At 44.1% G+C, this 21,200-nt stretch overlaps 1 protein-coding gene across 1 annotated transcript; it reads right to left on the bottom strand.

Moving 5' to 3' along the window:
* Positions 1 to 221: 221 nt before the first annotated feature.
* Positions 222 to 3,475, bottom strand: LOC132542111 (SH2B adapter protein 3-like). Its single transcript, XM_060204858.1, has 3 exons — positions 3,422 to 3,475; positions 2,707 to 2,874; positions 222 to 1,258 (listed from the first exon to the last, which is right to left on the bottom strand). The coding sequence occupies exons 1-3, from the start codon at positions 3,473 to 3,475 to the stop codon at positions 395 to 397; spliced, it is 1,086 nt and encodes a 361-aa protein (XP_060060841.1). The 3' UTR covers positions 222 to 394.
* Between the last annotated feature and the right edge of the window lie 17,725 nt (positions 3,476 to 21,200).

The raw sequence follows: 21,200 nt of genomic DNA, 5'->3' as shown, positions 1-21,200 counted from the left end.
GTCTCCGCGTCTCTGTTACCCGCCCGTGAAGCTAGCCCGGTCAGCTGGAGCCTACAAATTTTAACAACAAATGGCGCCCAACGTGGGGCTTCCTGATGGACACACACATACCCCCACCCCCAGCAGAAAGTCAGCGAAAAAGAAAACAAGTTCCCACCACCACCAGCTCTGGCCCTCACCCTGCCGCCGTGCCTCAGTGATGGGGCAGGCGGCCTCTGCAGGCAGCTCCATCTGTAAACAATGAGAAGGCCAGGTGAAGGAGGCCCTTTAACAGGCCTAATAGAAGGGGGCACCGCAGAACTGGAAAAGCAGTTACTAGTGTCCCTTAAATCTCTCTCTGGAAGAAAGGAAAAAAAATTACATTCATGAGTCCCCATCTCTGCTTGTGCTCCCGTCAGAGAGGTGTGTACTGATTGTCGATGGCCCTCAAGTGGCTCCGCGAGGAGGAGTCCATTTTGTAGTCTGAGTCCCGGGCTCGACTCTCAGGCTCCAGGTGCCACAGGCTGTTGGCCAGCTCCTCCGGCAAAGGCACCAGGTGGAAGATCTGCTCTGGGGGGGAGGACCGGCCTGGCGGGCCCTGCGCCCCAAGCCCCCGTGGACAGCTGGAAGTGCTGAGGTGCAGAAGGCCCAGCTCTGAATCCCAGCGAGGGAGAGAGAAAGGAAACAGGACAGTGTCAGAGGGACCTGATGGCTGGGAGAGTACGACCACGTAGCTGGACAGTCGGACATCACAGGCAGCGCCACACTCGAGCGGGATGGGCGACCGCTGGAAGTGATGGAGCATGTCCACGACCGAGGGGAAGTGCAGGTGCTGAACCCGACACTGGCCCCACTCCGTCAGTGACAGGCGCAGGTGCTTAGCTACGTCTTGAAAGTTGAACGTGAGCACGTACTCCCCTCGCTGGGTCTCACTCTGCCATACCAGAAACACGTCGTGAGCATTAGGGCCCTGGAGCTGAACCAGCTGCGCTGCCTGCACGTGGGAGATAGGGCCATGGAACCAGGGGTAGCAAGACAGGAAGCGATCCGTTTTTTGACAGGCTGGATCTAGCAGACCCCCAGGAGAAGCACCTTGGTTCAGGGACTCCGTGCTTCCCCTGGGGGAGCTAGACAGGCCAGTCTCTGGGGGGCTGTGCATCCTGGGCTCTGTGTTCTCCAGCCCTTGGCCTGTGTCCTCGCGGAGCTCAGCCATCCACGAGTTCAGCTGCTGCTCGTCTCCTACCTCAAAGATGATGTCTGTCCGGTCACTGGTACACCTCTTGGACACTTCGCACAAAACTAGCAGCTTCCCTTTATGCTGCTGGGACTCTCAAAGACTGACTGCAGCCAGCTGCCTTTGGGACTCTAGGCCGTTCCCCACCCCCATGCAAATGCCTGTCGAGGCAAGTACGCCCCCCAGAGGCAAGAAATGTTTTTTTAAGCTGATAAAGTTTTGCCCACAGAGACAAAACATGGCCCCCTCAGGCCTTCCCTTGGCAGCACACTGGTTCTTGTTACTTGCTTACATGTTTCTCCATATTTGTGCCAGTTTCTTTTTTTTAAAAAAATGCCTGTACGATATAGGTTTCTGTTCACCCCACACCCTTGATACTGTAGTCATTTAGTTAAAAAGAAAAGGGGGAATTGTTGTATGCTTTACATTGGGTTGTTTTAGCTCTCCCCCGCCAAGAAAATTGGATCAGTCCTGCTAATTTCGTGGGCCCACTTGGCCCTGCCCCAAGGAACCCGAAGAGGGTTCCAGAGTTCGAGAGTTAGAGAGTGCTTGGCGCCGCCGCGGGGGAAAAGAGGCAGCAGGGTTCTGCTTGGTGATTAGTTTGTCTTAGTTTATAAATCGTTGTTCCTGAATAAAGAAATACAGCTTCCCTGCCCAGCCGTTGTCTCCGTGTCTCTGTTACCCGCCCGTGAAGCTAGCCCGGCCAGCTGGAGCCTACGAATTTTAACAACACTATCTCTCATTCTCTGTATTTCCACCTTTATCAAAACAACAACAATAAAAACAGGAAGAAAGAAAGAAAGTGATTGTTAGGAGTGGTGGAGCAGTGAAGGCACTGAGCCCAAGTGATAGCCCTGGTTACACAAAGAAAAAAAGTTCTCATTAAATGGTCTTGGTGTCTTGCTAACTCAGGAGAATTCCAAGGTCGCTGGCACAGAGTTGCTGTTTTTTTTTTTTGGTTACACTCTGGACAGCTGAAGTGTCTGAGAAATTCACCTGTGCCATCAGTCTGGCCCTAAACCAGCTCTTCTAAGCCTGCTTGCAGCCCCATGCTTCAGCCTGAGCCTTCCGGCTCAGTGAATGTCCCCTGTGTCTATTCCCTGTCCTCATCCCTGTGCCTAAACTGCATATGATTTAAGGTTCTCCACTTTTATGATCTCTTCTAGTCAACTAGTTTGTATTCCCATTGTATTTTCTCTGTAGGTTGGATGAGGTGTAAAAGTCAAATGGCTACTTTGCCCTGCTTCCGGTATGATTAAGCACTTCAATTACAAACACCAGAAGCACAAAGACACTGAACCAACAAAACGACACACTCATAAACTCTGAGACAAATCCAAAATACCAGGGTCCCCAAAACAATAAATCCTTGAGTCCTTCCCTTAAACTTGGCCTCCTTAGCAAAGGCTGTTTTATTCCTGGTTCTCGCTATGGTATCTCTGAAGATACCTTTGTCAACATGGTAAGCATGTGAAACAGGGCTGTTTTCGTACCATCAGCAGATTAATGTAAACCCTGTGAGTGTGACGATTTTGAAGTTGCTTTTCTTTAAATAACTGCTGTGTTTTGTATTTGGTGAACCAGTACTTCTGAAGCCAGACTCCTTTGCACTCTTTGCAACTGAAATTGTCTTTTCTGAATACTTCTGTTTCTGTGTCTCCCTTTGACAGATGGGATAAGTTAATGTTTTAATTTGAGTTGTGTTTCTGCATTCTCCACACAAAGAGCAGAGGGGTTTTTGTCTTCCCTTGCTAAGGAAAGTTGGTATCATAGAATGAAAAGGAGAAGTTGTCTGGAGGGGCGGGATCCTCTCTCCTGGCTCGGTTTTCCTGACAATCTAACTCACTGTGTGGAGGGAGAATGCAGACTAAAATGGGGAGACAACTCAGAGGAAATAAACCAAGTAAACAGTGTGCTTGAGGGGCCTGAGCGATGGAGATAGAGAGACAGAGATGGAGGCAGAATTCCTGAAGACCAGGAAGGACATGTTATTTGGGGTTCTGGGAAGACAAGGCAATTCTTGGAGAAAGCAGGATCTAGAGGGGATGATTATGATAGAATTCTAAGGAAGCTGGCTTCCTGGAATTTAAGGGTCCAGTCTGGGCAATTTCCTGAGCTCAGTGGAGCAGGGAGGTAGCAATATCATCTGCCCACAAAGGGTCTAAACAACCCTGAAAAGGCAGCTTTGAGGAGTTCTAGCCACCGTACATCCCCAAAGTTGATTCTGTACAGCAGAAATCCCAAATATTGACCCCCTGTCATTTTGTCTGGATGGGAATCAACAAATGCTGTAGAATGGTGGGAGATAAGTGGGCTATTCCAAGGCGAACACCTTAGAGGGAAACATGGCAAACCTGAATGTGGTAGTCTAGGTAGGTTTGCTCAAAAGCATATTAGTGACCTGTTTTAATCACAGGAGACTAGCAAGCAAGGGGCATAGGCATCTGTGAAGTGAGCCAGATGATGCCAGTCCTCACATAGGAACTGGTGCTGCTTGGTTAATAAGCCCCACGCCCTTGTCTTCCATCTGTGCTTGGATAGAGATTCGTGCTCTGCAGTGAATGCAGAGGTGATAGCCATCCTTCCAATGGACTGCCAGTACACAGGTAATGATGAGTTCCCAGGATCCAGGAGGGCACCATGGGGAGAGTCAGGGAGATCCAAAATCCCTTGTGTCACCTGCTGGTCCTCCATAGGAACTTGTGAGAAGGGGTGTCTGCTCCATCTTGCTGGGGACACCCACCAACCAGGCCACTTGGGCCTGTCAAGTGCTTCTGGGATGGCTTGTCTTCTCTGTTTAGCCATGGCTATCTCTGCTGGCCAAGAAATGAGTCTTGATTTGTGCCCATAACCATCTGGACACCTGTCGAATGGTAAAAACGACCTGTTTTGAAAGACAATGCCCTGCCAGTATGACAGTGCTAGCCTCTATTTAAATTATTTTTGAAACCTATTTTAAAAAGAAATGAGGCTATTGGCCACCAGGGTCTGTCATACCAAGACCCAGCCTTGGGCTGTCTTAAGGACAGGCTTTGGAAGTGATCCTTGGCTCAAACCCTGTCTCCTACACTTGTCAACTGTGAGTTTCCAGGCTAACTTAACCCCTCTGGGCCTTTGTTTCTGTCTATAAACCAGGGATGATGTTAACATTTAACTCACAGACTCTTGTGGAGGGTTAGCTGAGAATCTGTGGGATGACCTTCAGCTCAGCCTGGATGCTCTTTTAGTCTGGAACTGTGGGCCTGTTGAATGGATGATTTTGGAGATGTTTGATCTAGTTGATTAGTGTAAATCTGATTTTCTAGACCAATGGCTCCACGAGGACTGTGGCTATGCCTGTCTTATTTACTGCTGGGCCATTATTTTATTATTTTTATTGAATTTTTTTTTCTGAAGCTGGGACATATTCAGATACTGAGGCCTCCTGTGGGTGCAGGTGTGCATGGCTGTTGAGAGAAGGCACAGGATTGAACTCAAGCACACAGAAGTTGGGACCTCTGACAATAAATGGCATCATTTTGCCTCCATTTTGAGCAATAGTAGTTAAGGCTGCACATGGTGCTGTGAGTGGGGGTAACCTTTGAACCTTGGCCCATGTCCTTGAGGGTGAGAGTCTGCTCTCCAAACTAAGGCAGACATATAGTAAGGTAATTTGTGGCAGCTGGCAGCCAAAATGTAAGGTAGCATCTGATGGCTAAATGGTTGATTGAGCCCTGCTTGTTTTTAAATTTTGTTTAAATTTCCTTATTGGGGGATTAATGGTTTGCTGTCAACAGTAAAATACAATAGTTTGTACATACATAACATTTCCACATAGCAATACAACCCCCATTAGGTCCTCCTCTGCCATCATGTTCCAGTATCTGAATCTCCCCAGACCCCACCCCTTTGCTTTGGTGCAATACACCAACTCCAGTCCAAGTTATGCTTAGTGTTTTCCTTTCTGATCTTGTTTTTCAACTTCTGTCTATGAGTAAGATCATCCCATATTCACCCTTCTGTTTCTGACTTATCTCACTTGACACAATATCTTCAAGCTTCATCCAAGATGGGATAAAGAAGATGAATTAACCATTTTTAATAGGTGAGTAAGTACTCCATTGTGTATATACACCACAATTTACTCAGCCACTCTTCTGTTATTAGACAGCTGGGTTGCTTCCAGTTTTTGGTTATTACAAATTGTAATGAACATACTGCTATGAACATACTGTTCATACTGCTATGAACATAGGTATACACAAATCTTTTTGGATGGGTGTGTTTGGTTCCTTAGGATATATCCCAGGAGAGGAATTGCAGGATCATAGGGCAGGTCCACTTCTAGCCTTCTGAGAGTTCTTCAGAATGCTCTCTACAGGGGTCAGACAAATTTACATTCCCACCAGCAGTGCAGGAGGGTTCCTTTGCCTCCACAAACTCTCTGCTGGGCCTTTAGAACTTGGCATTGAACATGATTCAGAGAAGCCACTCAGCACATATGCTTCAGAGATGAGAGGTGGTGTGGGCATTACTCAGGTACCCAGAGTGGGCTGGAGTAGCCCTGGACCTTGGAGTGGTAGGAATTAGGTCAAATTGTCTGACTTTTAACTACACTATCAATCTTAGTAGAAAATTGGAACAAAATCCAGAACAGGGTTCAAGACTCTGTGGGATGGACTATCGTGGGCAGCTTAATGCATCTGGCCCACTGGGTCAGGTATGTGGACATAGACAACAGATTCAGGCCAGAACAACTGATATTTGATTTGGTAGGGCTCTTGAGTCCACGTGAGCAGTGTCACTGTAAACAGTTGGGCAGGTCTTTGGCAGACAGATCAGCCACAAGATGCACCAACAATTGAAATGACCAGCATGGATGTTGAGGAACTCACACCAGTTTTTGAGTTATACCAACATGGATATGAATCCTTGTCTCACCCCTGTGTCCTATGTAATTGGTAAACTCTTTTTTTTAATATTCTCTTTTTAAATTTTTTATTAGCTTTATTTGTTAATTAGATACAGCCAGAAATGGAGAGAGGAGGGGGAGATACAGAGGTAGAGGGACAGAGAGACATCTGCAGCCCTGCTTCACCACTTGTAAAGCTTTCCTCCTGCAGGTAGGGACTGGGGGCTTAATCCCAGGTCCTTGAACATTGCAACATGTGTGCTCAACCAGGTGTGCCACAACCCAGCCCCTTGGTTAACTGTTCAACTTCAGTCTTGCCATCTGTAAAAGGGAACTCTACTGCAAGACTCACAAAATGTGCAGTTGATGAAGAAATAGGCGTAATGTATGTGTGTGTGTGTGTGTGTGTGTGTGTGTGTGTGTGTGTATGAATTCACATAGTACACAGTGCATAGTAGATGCTTGGTAAAAATCCCTTTTCCACCCCTTCCCTTCCCTTTTAGGCGCCCTTGGAAAGGTGATAGCTCATTTTGGGTTCCATTTGAAAGAAACAAAATGCTTTGAAGACATCTTTATTCAGGAGTAATGAGTGATAGACCCACAAACAAAATCAGTGATTATTTTTGAATACATGGCATTTTTTTCAGTCCCTGTAGCTTCCATGGCTGGAAAGTAAGGCTGCACCAGCCTCTGACAGTCCCTGTAATTACCTCTCATTGAATCGAGCTGAGGTTTGTCTTTTTGCCCAAGGATGGTGTGGGCTTCGCTGCCCCTCACCCTTCACATCCACACTCAGGTAGCAGCTAATTATGATTTATGACATTGTCTGGTTGGGGTAGGGCAGTACAAGGAGCCCTCTTCTCTGTCAGATAGCAGGCAGGAGATTGCCCTAACTCCCCATGATCAAAGGCCCCAGCAACTTTATTATTAAAATAAATAAAGTCTGGGGATATGCACTAATTCTGGCCTACTGACAACCTATAATTCTCACCACAAGATGTATTTTTACTTTAGAATTTGTTAAGAAGTGATTTTCAAGGTGTGTGGTGTATGTGTGTGTGTGCATGTGTGTGTGCTGTATACAATGAGGCTCTGAATTAAGGGTATCTTTTTGACTGTATGGGGGCAGAGGAGGGACCCAGGCAAGTTCCATACTTAATAGGGCTCATCTTGGGGTTGCTAAACCTTCCCACATCAACAATGTTATCTAAGTATCAACCTCGTGGCCCCTAAGAGTGGCTGTCTGTTCATCCATCTATTGGACCATTGATTCACAGATCCATTCACACATGCATCCATGCATCCATTTATCCAGTTCATTCATCCATGATCCCAACAGGTATTTATCAACTACCTTTCTCAAGATTCTGGACATAAAAGTAACAATAACAATATCAACAGCAGCTAATTCATATAAGGGTGGATAGTCTATACCTTATAGATCAGATTGTGGAGTAGGCACTTTACACACCTCATTCAGTCCCTACAGCAGCTCTTAAGTAAGTACTGTTATTGTCATCCTCAATTTTAACCGAAGGAATAGAGACTCATGAGCTTAAGTGATTTACTAACCATCTCAGTCCAATGGCAAATCCAGGAATTCAATTCAACTAAGTAAATTCTCTTGCCACCAAGCCCCATTGCTTCCTATTGTTTGGTCCATGTTTTACAAGTCTGCATCTGTAGGATGGGTTCATAGATGCTGAACCAGAGTGCAGGTGTGTGTGTGTGTGTGTGTGTGTGTGTGTGTGTGTGTGTGTGTGTGTTAATTTTTCCCCCACTTTATTGGAGGGGTAATAATTTATAGTTCAATTGTTGACACATAGGTACATCTGCATATCTCCCCATGATAGGTGTCTGCAAGACATTCTCTCCCCCATCTTAGGTCCTTTTCCATTATCTTACATCAGAGCCCATTATCTTACCCAGAGCCCATCCAGCCCAGCCCATTCCCTCCTTTCTTCCTCAGAGTCCTTTGCTTTGGTGTAATATACCACACCCACCCTAAGTTTCACCTTATGTTTTCCCTTACTGTCTCTGCTTCTTAAGCTCCTTAATTGTCCGTCTCTTCCTGGCTTATTTCACTCAACATGAGACCTTTAAGATCTCTCCATGATGTAGCAAAAGAGATGACAGCATCACCTATTTTCAAGCCTTTTTTTTTTGTGATTAGTAGTGGGTTACAAGATTGTAAGATTACAGAGTATAGTTTCCTACCACACCACCAAAGTTCTGTGTCCCCACCCTCCCAAAGATAACCACCGTGATTCTCAAAAAGTCTAAGTTCACTTCTGGTTTTTTGTTTATCTTTCAAGTTCAGGTGAATTCGTTCTCTAGATTCCACATATGAGTGAAACCATCCTGTAGTTGTCTTTCATCTCTTATTCTACAAAGTATAATAGATGGAACTGGATCTGTCTGCATAATTTTTAATAGCTGTATAATATTCTTTTTCAAGGTATATTCTTTTTTAGAGTGGTAATTTTTAAAAATTTATTTATTTATAAAATGGAAATGCTAACAAGACCATAGGATAAGAGGGGTACAGTTCCCACCACCAGAGCTTCGTATCCCATTCCCTCCCTTGATAGCTTTCCTATTCTCTAACCCCATGGGAGTATGGACCAAGGGTCATTATGGGGTGCAGAAGGTGGAAGGTCTGGCTTCTGTAATTGCTTCCCCACTAAACATGGGTGTTGACAGGTTGATCCATACTCCCAGGCTTCTCTTTCTTTCCCTAGTAGGGCAGGGCTCTGAGGAAGCGGAGCTCCAGGACATACTGGTGGGGTCATCTGCCCAGGGAAGTCTGGTCGGTATCATGGTAGCATCTGGAACCGGGTGGCTGAAAAAGATTTAACATATGAAGCCATACAAATTGTTGATTAATCATGAATCTAAAGGCTGGAATATTGCAGATGAAGATTTGGGGTCTCCATTTTGGAAATAGCTAGTAGGTCTATTTTAGGTATATTCCAAAGAACCCATGAAGCAGTTACTACCTGTAAAATACTTAGATTAGAACATGTGTATAAAAGCCCAATAGATGCAAGTTATTGTTATGTTACTGTTCGTGTTACTAATGCTATTGCAGAATGAGAGTACTTACAAAACTATTCTCTGTCAAATGATAGAAATAATCCCTCAAAGTGTAATCTTAAATTCCACTCTCTAAAGAAAATTGTTGTATATGCATGCAGTAGAATATTACACAGCTATTCCCATTTTTTGTAGAGTTTTGAGAATGAATGGGTGTTGGATTTTGTCAGAGGCTTTCTCTGCATCTATTGAGATAATCATGTGGTTTTTGGTTTTGCTTTTATTGATATGGTGGATGACATTGATTGACTTACATGTATTGAACCAGCCTTGCATTCCTGGGATAAATCCCACTTGGTTGTGATCAACAATCTTTTTGATATACTGCTGTATCTGGTTGGCTAGGATCTTGTTTAATATTTTAGCAACTATGTTCATCAGAGATACTGGTGTGTAGTTTTCTTTTTTTGTTGTGTCCCTGCCTGCTTTTGGTATTAGGGTGATGCTGGCTTCATAGAAGGTGGAAGGGAGTATTCCTGTTTCTTTGATCTGGTCCCCACCTGCAGAAAGAAAGCTTCATGAGTGTTGAAGCAAGGCTGCAGGTGTCTTTCTGTCTCTTTCTCACTCTATCTCTCCCTCCCTCTCAATTTCTCACTGTCTCTATCAAATAATAAGTAATTTTTTTGCCTCCAGGTTTATTGCTGGGGCTCCGTGCCTGCACTACAAATCTACTGCTCCTGAAGGACATTTTCCCATTTTGTTGCCCTTGTTGTTTTCCTTGTTGTTGTCATTGTTATTATTGTTGTCATTGCTATTGTTGTAAGGTAGGACAGAAAGAAATTGAGAGAGAAGAGGAGATAGAGGGGGGAGAGAAAGATAGACACCTGCAGACCTGCTTCACTGCCTGTGAAGCAACCTCCCTGTAGGTGGGGAGCCGGAGGCTTGAACCAGGATCCTTACACCAGTCCTTGCACTTCATGCCATGTGTGCTTAACCTGCTAGACTACCATCCTACCCCCTAATAAATAAATCTTTAAAAAGATTTTTAAAAACCTAAAGAACCCCTGTACCTGTTAGCAATCATTCCTCATTCCTCCTACCCGATGTCCTGAAAAGTCACATATTGTATGATTGCTTGGTATGAAATGTATGGAATAAACAAATCCTGTCATCTATCTAAAAATATAGTCATGAGCATATTCATTTTTATATGTTTCTTGCTGAGGAATATGAGGATTGCATAGAACTATAGACTTTCTTCACCAAATTGTCATTACAATCAGCAGTGTTTGCCTGGGAAGGCCATGTTGCCTGTGTTTGGGGTAAAGCTAAGGAGAAGGTTAAGTGTGAAAATCTATTGCAGGAACCAGAATAAACTTTTTTTTTTTTTTACTATCTTCAGGATGATGATGGATTATGAATGAACTATTATGCTGTGGCTTGGTGTTGGCACACTTGGTTTAAAATACATGTTACCATGTGCAAGGACTCAGGTTCAAGACTCTGATCCTACTTACAGTGAGGAAGCTTCATGATCAGTGAAGCAGTGCCATAGATGTCTCTTCCTCTCTATTTTTAAAACTTAATTTAAGTTAATTTTTGTATTATTTTTATTTATTTATTGGATGAAGATAGCCAGAAACTGAGAGGAAAGGGGATGATAGAGAGGGAGAGAAACAGACACCTGCAACACTGCTTTACCACTCATAAAGCTTTCTTCCTGTAGGTGGGGACCAGGGGCTTGAACCCAGGTCGTTGCTCATTGCAATATGTGCTTTCAACCAGATGTCCCACCACCTAGCCCCTTAGTTATCTCTTTCTTTCTCCTTCTCTAACTCCACCTCCCCTCTCAATTTCTTCTCTAACTCCACCTCCCCTCTCTCTGTCTTATCAAACATAAGAAAAATAAAATAAAAGCAAAAATAGGTCAAAAGTGGCTGTAAGAACATAGTTGACTGAATCAGATGAAAGCAGAGAAATTATTCAGAGAGCTATCATATAAGGTATGTGTGGTATCAAAAACTTAGTGGGGATACTGGAAGCTCACAGATGTGGATCTTTTAAGTTCCAGCCCTACTGCTTTCTGGTTACTGTATGTCAGGGAAATCAACCACTCTGGGTGTCAGTTTCCTCATCGGTAAGGTGGTGATCATATAGTTATCAGGCTACTGAAATAATTAAATGACAAAGGGACATATGCATCGCTATGTTCATAGCTGCATTATTCACAATAGCTGATGACTTAACCCAGCCTTCTTCTTCTTCTGGCATTTGCCCTTCTTCCGTAGCCAGTCAACAGCGTCAGGTTGAGCCTGATGTAAAGTTTCGAGACCTCCTTTGAATCTGGAGAGGTGGCAGTTGTTGACTATGTGGGTCATAGTCTGTCTGTAGCTGCAGGGGCAGTTCAGGTCATCTCTGGCTCCCCAGCGATGGAACATAGCGGTGCACTGGAATGCCTATCATCAGATGACTGGCTAAAGAAGTTATGGGATATGTATTCCATGGAATAGTACTCTACAGCCAATAAAAGATGTTATTGTGTCCTTTGATTGAACTTGAAGTAATTATGCTTAACAAAATAAGTAGAGATGAAAGACAACTACTGGATGGTTTCACTCATATGTGGAATCTAAAAAAAAAAAATACAGAAGCAAGCAAACTGTTTCTAAGACATGTGAGAACTATGGTGATTATCCTGGTAATATGTGCACTTTACCAGGTTCACCACCACCTGGTCTTCATGGTGGCTACCTTGGGAGATGGGAGTATGGGGATAAAGAACTTTGGTGGTGGGTGTGTTATTAAACTATACATTGTACCGGGGGTCTGGGCAGTAGCACAATGGGTTAAGCACACATGGCACAAAGCACAGGGACTGGTGTAAGGATCCTGGTTCAAGCCTTGGCTCCCATTTTTAGGGGGGTCACTTCACAGGCAAGGAAGCAGGTCTGCAGGTGTCTATCTTTCTCTCCCCCTCTCTCCATTTCTCTCTGTCCTATCCGGCAACAACAGCAATAATAACAATAAAAATGACAACAACAAGGGCAATAGCAAGGGCAACAAAAAAATGGAAAAATGTTCTCCAAGAGCAGTGAATTCATAGTGCAGGCACCAACCCCCAGAAATAACCCTGGAGGCAAAAACAAAACAAAACCCAAAACCAAACAAATAAACAGCCCCCACACACAACATTGTAACCCACTATTAATCACAAATAAAAAAAATAGATAAAATATAAAGTGCATTTTGTTGCTACCATGTTGAAAGGCCTTTGTAAGGCATGGTACAGTCATTGGAAGAAAACAGACACTGACATCAATTTGAGGCAGCAGAGAGATGAGTAAATGACTGTGATACAAGATGAGATGTGCTACTTCATTGCAAGCATCAAAAGGGACTTAGAAGGGCTGGAGAAACAGTATAATGGTTGTACAAAAAGACTTTCATGCCTGAGGTTCTGAAGTCCCATGTACAATCTTCTGTACCATCATGAACCAGAGCTGAGAAGTGTTCTGGTAAAAGGAAAAAAAAAAAAAAAAAAAGACTTGGAAGCTACTGAGAAACCTACTGATGCCTCTGGAGGTCTTAGGAACATTCTTACTCAGGGAGTTCTTAAAGGTGGGACTTGCAGGGTGAAAAAGTGTTCTCTGAAGGAGAAGGGACACACAGGCAATGAAAATGGGAGAAAGTGTCAAAGGCAAAGAGACAAGAAAACAGAGGTCCTTTTGGGAATGGTGAGAGATTCAGAGAGGCTGGGTATAAAAATTTTGGGATAGTTGTGGTGGAAATGGAGTTGTGAGATGAGACAGACTCTATAAGAAACAAACTCAAGAGTTAAGTCTAGACATGCGATTTAAGAGTCTTGAAAGACAACTCTGGAGATGATGAGAAGAGGTCCTGGAAACAGAGGCCTCAATGGGAGGTCACTTCACACTTGGCAAGAGGAGGACACTGGACTGGACTAAAGTGCGAATAGTTAGGAAACCAAACAGATGGGGACTTGGAGAAGGCTTAGGATAGCCCTGCAGCACAAGTGTCCGACGACGATGACTCTTCCAAAAACCCACATGTTGAACGTGACAGAAGTGGGACCAGAACCCAGAAGCTCTGTTTTTCTGTATGTTGTGTTCAGAGAGATCTGAGTCTAAATCCCACCTTGTCCGGCACTGGTTGTGTCACTTTGGGTGAGTTTCTCCCCTGCTGGGAACTCAGTTGCTCATTTCTGAAGCAGAAATGCTAATATCCACTCCACTGTATGACGACTACACAGATTCTTCAACTCCAAATTTGCACATTGGAGGCCTGCTTGTCTGTCAGCATCTGTGCAATGCTTAACTTTCAAGAATATTTTTGAGCACTGTTCTAGGTGTTATGAATTCATCAGAGACCCAAAACAGATTAAAAAAAAAACCTGAAAATGTTTAAAAATTGACTTAATTGCCAACTCTTATAAACCTAGAGCTTTTATAAATACGCCTGAACTTCTGAGTCCTCCCCCACATTGGGAAAGTAGAAAAATCTGGCCTCAGGGGAAAGAGTGAATTGTAATGACTGTTCTCTTTAGTCAGAACACTTGTTCTTCAACTGGTCACAGTCCTCACTCCTCTCTAATGTTGACCCGACTTATTCCACTGATTTCTCTTACTTAAGAGCATCTGAATTTCTGAGCCATGGCTTAGTCCAAATTTAAATACCAGACTTTAGTTTCAGAGGTTGTAAGCATAAAGACCATGTGGGCCATTGTTAAAACAGTCCAAGGGCACATTCTAGGAAGTAGAATGGTGGCTAGGGTGCCGGACAAGCATGAGATCCTGAGTTCAGTTCCTAGCATTGTATGTGCCAGAGTGATTCCCTGGTTTCCCCTTCCCTTCCCTTCCCTTCCCTTCCCTTCCCTTCCCTTCCCTTCCCTTCCCTTCCCTTCCCTTCCCTTCCCTCCCCTCCCCTCCCCTCCCTTCTCCTTCCCTCCACTCTACTCCCCTCCACTCTACTCCCCTCCACTCCCCTCCCCTTCCCTCCCTCTGGTCCTCACGTTTCATACCATATATGCTTAACCTGGGGTGCTACTGCCTGGTTCTGGCTTTCTCTTCTCTAAAATAAATAAATCTTAAAAGAAACTGCCAAGAAAGTAAAGAAAGGGAGGCTGGGTAGTGATGCACCTGGCTGAGCACACATGTTACAGTACACAAAGACCTGGGTTCGAGCCTCCAGTCCCCACCAGTAAGGGGAAAGCTTTGCAAGTGATTAAGCAGGGCTGCAGGTGTCTCTCTGTCTCTTCCCCTCTCTGTCACCTCCTTCCTCTTGATTTCTGGGTGTCTAAATAAATAAATAAATATAATTTTTTTAAAAAAAAGTAAGGAAAGGCATGAAAGAGATACCAATCTTAAACCAAATAGAACTGAGGGATAGCAGAAGGAGTCATTTAAGCTTTCCAGCCTGCATAGGCTCAGGAGGAGAATGGTGGGATTTCTAAGGGAGGGGAGGGGCTCCATGATAGCTTATTTGTAGAGCTTGAGCCTTGATACCACACAGGAGCGCCACTGCTCCAGGTGAAGTTCCACAGATGGTGGAAGCTCTATGGTGATGCCACTCCTGTTCTCTCTATCTAGAAATAAAACAAAAGCCAGGGTCACTGAGGGGTATGGAAGAATACATGACATCCAGCTCTAATAATACTTGTGCTGTATCCTCCCGTTCTAGGGCTTCCCTCTGCCTTTCCTCCCCCCCCCCTCCCCCACCCCCTCAAACCTGCTTTAGCTAGTTTGTTCATTTCCCAGGCCTTTGTAGATCTTCTCAACAGGATTCCTCTGTGTTCCTCTCTGCTGTTCTGGACCAGTGCACATGCTCAGGTCACCAGAAGCCATGTGAAAAAGCTTGGACTTTCCTGTAGCCTCAAGTGTTGCGTTGCACCCGCAGACAAGCCAAGTTTTGCGTTTCTTCTCTGCCATGATCACCTAGGCAGATGCCACAGGGCTCAGCATGGGCCAGAGGGTTGAGCTCTGGCGCCCGTCCATGGCACCACTCATGGCAGGCTTTCCCAGCAGCACTTACTTATTTACCATCTTTGGGAGCTGGGCCACTGCTTACAGTTGAGGGAATTTTCCTTCTGTTATTTCCTTCATTATTGCTTCTCTTCCATCTGTCCTGTTTACTCCTTCTAGAATTCCAAATGGGAGCTTACTGAGCCTCTAAGATTCAGTCTCTATTTCTCCTCTCTTACCTCTTCACACTCATCTTTCTGTTTGTTCCTCTGAATTTGGGGGAAATTACTCACACTGGTTTACCAAATGCCTGATTTGGATCTTGGAGATAGCCAATCCATTGTTTGACCTCTACAACATTTAGCTATTTTGACGTTCACATTTGCTTTTCTTGCTAAAAGTATTTTCTGATTTCAGGGCTTTTCTTCATAGATGTCATGTTTGTATTGATTTTACTTTTATAAATGTATACCATTAGTTTTAAAATTTTGTTTCTTGTATAGGTTCAGAGGGAAATGGAGAGGGAAGAGGGAGATAGAAATGGAAAGAGGAAGAGAGACACCTGCAGCAAGGCTTCATTGTTCATGAAGTTTCCCTCCTGTAAATGGGAACTGGGGGCTTGAACCTGGGTTGTTGTGCATTATAGTATATGCATTCAACCAGATGTGCCACTGCCTGGCCCACTATATTGTTTTTATAGTTCATGTTTTGGAACGATTTTATATTTACAGAAAATGTGGAGAAAAGTTAAAGACAATTCACATATCCCCTTCACACAGATTTTCCTAATGTTGACATCTTGCAATGTACTTTTGGGTCTCATTGTAAGTGTTTTGGAAAGATGGCCTCTAGTTCTCTCAAATGTAAAGGAAGGGAAACATTTGCTGAGACTTTGCAGAATTGGGCTGCTATTTTCACCAACCAATCTTTCCTGGGTAGGTGATTTTTCTTTATTTTCTTATTCTTTGAGATATTTATAGTTGCCCAATACTGAGATGAATTCAGTCATCTAGGGAAGAATTTCTTTTCAAACATTTCCCCCAGAGAGAGAGAGAGAGAGTTTGTTCATGCACACACTTCTCTGTGTGTGGTGGGTAGAAGTATTTAAAAGATGTGCCTCCCAACTTAGTGGAACTTTTCTGATGTCCATAGGAGATTGACAACAAGTAAGATGACAATTCTCCCTACCCCACTTGGGAAAGATAGAAACAGGCTGGGGATATGGATCGACCCATCAACACCCATGTCCAACAAAGAAGCAATTATGGAAGCCAGACCTTCCACCTTCTGCACCCCATAAAGATCTTTGGCCCATACTCCCAGAGGGATAAAGAATAGAGAAACTTCCAGTGGAGGAGATGGGATATGGAACTCTGGTGGTGGGAATTGTATGCAATTGTGCCCCTCTTATTTCATAATCTTGTCAATTATTATTAAATCAGTAATTAAAAAAAAGATGACAGCTCTCCTGCCTTGTGGCTCTGCTGCCCACATTAGAACCCATTCCACACGTTCACCATGTCCACACCTTCAGAGATCTGGCAATGAACTCTTTGTCTAGTTTTGATTTCTGCAGGTCCTGAGCTGAAAACCTAAGTGTATCAGAGAGGTGATTTCAGGACACACCTGATGTGAGGAGAGAGGAAATAAAACTGGGCGGAGAAGGCAGCATATAGAAGGTGGATGGTCAAGCAGGTTATGACCAAGGAAAGATGGAGCTCAGTTCCACCCAGAAATTCAGAGTCAGTGGAGAGCATGCTCCCTACAGTTAGCTCATCTGGGAGGTGAGGGAGCTGGAGGCCATTGCTTCCTTGGGCTTGGTCTTTCCTGCCTACCTCACAAGGATAGAGCTGACTCAGAAAGAGTCTGTAGGCAAAAGATTCTGGTAGTGGGGAGCCAGGCCGATCTACAGGGAAATATGTGTGGTGGGCAGGATCCTGACAACACCTTATCCACCTCTTGTTTACAACTTGTGGGACCAGACAATGGTGCACCCAGTTGAGTGCATGTTACTGTGTGTCGGACCCAGGCTCCAACCCCCCCACCCCAGTTCCTATCTGCTGCGGGGGAAGCTTCATCAGTAGTGAAGCAGGTCTGCAAGTGTCTCTTTATCACTCCTTCTCTAGCTCCCCCACCCCTCTCAATTTTTCTCTATCCTATCAAAAAAAGGGGGAAAAATCCACCAGGATCAGTGGATTCATTGAGTAGGCACTGAGCCCTAGCAAAAAAAAAAAAAAAAAACCCTGGTGGCAGTTAAAAGAAAAAATTATTTGCTCCTTGATAAATGTTTCATCTTTATCTTCAGTGCTCAACACTTTTTTTTGCTTGTTTGTTTTTTGGTGTGGAGGAAAAATCTCAGTTATAGCAGAAATGGCTTTTGCCTCTTTTTTAGATTTCTTGAGACTTCTCTGTCACTTGTGGTGCCATCACCTCTCGTGGGAGACATCTGCCCCACCACTGAGTCACCTTCCTGGCCTCCGTCCTTGGCTTATTTTGAGTTGTGAGTGGGCCAGTATATGCCTCAGGCAGGTGCTGCCTACACACCATCCTTTAGACATTCTGTAGTGGCTTTGGCTTGTTGAGAGCACCCACCCTTGTTTTCTAACATGAAGATAGATTCTTCTCTTTTTGCAAATGAGTGGACTTTTTTTATTATTATTGTTGTACATTCCTACTAGTAGGTGGGAAGAAAAAGATTTAAATATGTCTGCTCAAATTGGCATCTTAAAAATGCAAGTATGACATCCCCCAAAGGTATTCTTAACACATTACCTTGGGGGCATTTGAACTTATGAGTATTTAATTTAATAACAGCTATAAAAAATAGCAGGAAGAAGCAGCTGCATTATTCAGTTAGTTCAAAGACCATTTGTGTTTCTCCAACATTAACTTCCTGTACTTAAACTGACAAAAATCCTAGATAAATGCAATAATTTCTTCACATTTCACCATGATCAGCTCTTTACTTTTAACAGCAACAATTGTATTTCTCATTAACTTGTCCACTGCTGATCCTTGGAGTGTTTGAGCTTTTTTTTTTTTTTTTTTTTTTTGTAAAGAACTGTCATAGCTACTGTAAGAGACTGAAGAAGCTTTTCTCTTGGAGATAAGGATACAATTTACATCATGAGCCCAAATTTCATGGTTTCTTCCTCTGCTGTTGGTGCTAACACTCACATGTGGCATTTGTGTCTGATGGTGTTGGATCTGCAGTGGATGGAGTAGGGAGGCTTTGGTGGGGAGACTGAGAGCTGTAGAAAGTCCAAAGGGCAAGAGGGAAGCCTGAATCCAAAACCAGAAGATTTGAAGATCTTCTATGACTTTGGCATCACTGGTTGACTTGAGGATATACCAGTGTTCTTCTACCACGTAAACAGAATAAAATGTTGTAGTTTTTTTTTTTTTAAAGATCATAGCTGCTTATTTGCCAAATCCAAGCTCTCTTCTTTCTGTGCACACAATCAGATTGTGTTTCCCAAACTCTCTGCAATTGAGCATTCTATCCCATTCAATGTGGAGGGAATGATGGACACATGAAGGAATGACATTTGTGATGAGCAGAGGGAATGACTATATATATATGTCAGAGACAGAAATACGGAGAGGGTGTAAGCACCACAGAATGAAAGTTTCCTTCAGTGTGATGGAGGCTGGGCTTGAACCTAGATTGCATACATGGCAAAGCAGTGCACTAACTGAGTGAGTTATTTGACTGGTTAGCCTAGGGCAACAATTATCTTAGAAGCTACATGATGGGGGCTCTTACTTGATAAGAAATGGGACCATGATAAAGACATGTGAGTTGATACAGCCACATCTTTTAACATCACTCTAAGGAATGAATCCAGGGTCCTGTATATATGTGATGGCACTATTGGGGGGATTCCTCTTGTCAACTTTTTCACCCTTTATCTTGGAGAGAGAGAGAGAGAGAGAGATAAGAGAGGTTGTCCAGTACCATTCATGCTGCTCCCAATACAGTGCTTGGGCTTGAATCCAGGGGCTCCTGTGCAGGAAGGTGTGTGCTTTATGCCCAGTGAGCTGTTTCCCGGTCCCTCACCCTAAATCTTGAATCCTGGTATACCCTCAATCGCCTCAGTCTGCAGAAGTGACCTCCAGCACATGGCTGCACCTGATAATGACGTGGATATCCCTCTTCTGCAAGGAGACCATGCTGAGAATCACGTCTCAACATAACTTGGGGTAGTGGTAGTGGTGTGTATCTTCTACATGGTGAGAGAGAATATGGCCCTAAACATTACAGGACCCGATCAGCTTCTGTGGGGGTATGTAGAGAGACCCTTTGAGCACATAAGTGATTCAATGCTGAGAGTGCTAGTTGGGGGTGGGTGGGTGCATTCTCCTGAGACATGGAATCTGTAGCATGGGGAGAACTCTGAGAAATGAGCATGTGTGCTATTCGTGGGGCATCATGGAAAAGACCATGTGGACTGTGGAGCTGCTCTGATATGCTACCCAACTCCTTCCTTGGCTGTTGGAGGTGCTGCTGGCTATCAGCCTGGAGTTGTCATTCCTCTGCAGAACTGTACTGGCTGGAGATAGTCATCTCTCCCTAGGTCATGTTTCTTACCCAGGGCAGCCTGTACTGACACACACACATATGGAAGTCCAACTCTCTTCACAGTTCAGGACAATTCTGTATGTCCAGCTTCTAAAGGGCCAGGAGCCTTATGGCATCAGCTAAGGTTTTTATTGCATTCTGGCTTCTCCATCTGCTCAGTCCTGCTCTCTTTTGTGGGGAGAGATTCAGAAATATTTGCTATTATTTGTCTTTGGGGTCTTGTGTGATGGTCGAAAAAGGCCCAAGTTGGGGGTAAGAGTGTTTTGCAGAAACCTATTATGGGAAAATGAGAATTTGTACCCATGTGTCAACAACTGTACTATAAGCTGTTATAACCCCCTGCCAGGGCCAGTGATAGTTCACATGGTAGAGCATACATGTTACCATGCACGAGGACCCATGTTCAAGCCCCTGGCCCCCATCTGTAGCAAAGAAGCTTGAAGAGTGGTAAAACAGTATTGCTGGTGTCTCTTTCTTTCTCTCTGTATCTCCCCTTCCTCCATCGATTTCTCTCTGTCTCTAGCCAATAAAAAAATAAATGTAAAAAATTACATTATAAAATATTACCCCCATAAAAGAATAAATGGGGTTGCAGCGATAGGTCAGATTATTAGAGTACCATCTTATATGTGCGAGGTCCCAGAGACTTCCGGTTTAATTCCTGATAACTTTTCATGCCAGAACTGAGCAATGCTCTTGTTATTTCCTTTTTTCCTCTCTTCTCTTTACTAATAAATAAGTAATCTGAGAGAGTGGGAACTGGAGTATGCAATCTGTGGAACCCAGCCTGTTACAACCTCTTTGGAACGTATCTTAATAGCTAGCCTAGTGCCTTTGGTTTCAATCCAACACAGCTGCTCTTCCTCCCATGTTAGAGGAGGAAACTGGCTTAATGGTCTTATGCAAAGAAACCTGTAGCCGCCAATCCTGGAATTCTGACCAAATGCAGAGGGATACCCACACCTGGAAAGGTGCAAAGGGACAGAGATGAACCAAACGGATGGCAGACTTTCTTTCAACTCATACCCACTGTGGACCCTGCATTCATACAGCTGAAGGTTGAGGGGTTGTTCTCTGAACTTATGCTGAAACTGCTCACAGACATAGTAATCATCTAGTCATGCACCCGTGCCTCCATTCACATTATCTGCCATGCACATCTGCCCACATCTCTTTACTCTAATCACACGTACCAATGCACAGTACTGTGTACACAAGGCTCAGCACTGGACAGAGAGGGTTCTGAGATGAACAGGACTCAGAACCTGTCCTTCCAGTCTGGATGAGGAGACATGCAGCCACAGGGCCAGGATAGGACATAAAGGGGAGCTTAGGGAGCTCTATAAATCCGAAAGACATGGCCTGTGTCATCCCTGAGGAGGGGGTGACTGAGCTTGCCTGGAGGAGTGAGTAAGAATTTTACAAGATGGGAACAGGAGGCCAGTGTTGCTTCTATATGAGGAAACAACATCTTCAAAGTCAAGAAGAGATATGGATTCT

The sequence above is a fragment of the Erinaceus europaeus genome, chromosome 1, assembly GCF_950295315.1.
Source record: "Erinaceus europaeus chromosome 1, mEriEur2.1, whole genome shotgun sequence".
Lineage (NCBI taxonomy): Eukaryota > Metazoa > Chordata > Mammalia > Eulipotyphla > Erinaceidae > Erinaceus > Erinaceus europaeus.
This window is presented reverse-complemented; position numbering and strand designations above follow the sequence as displayed.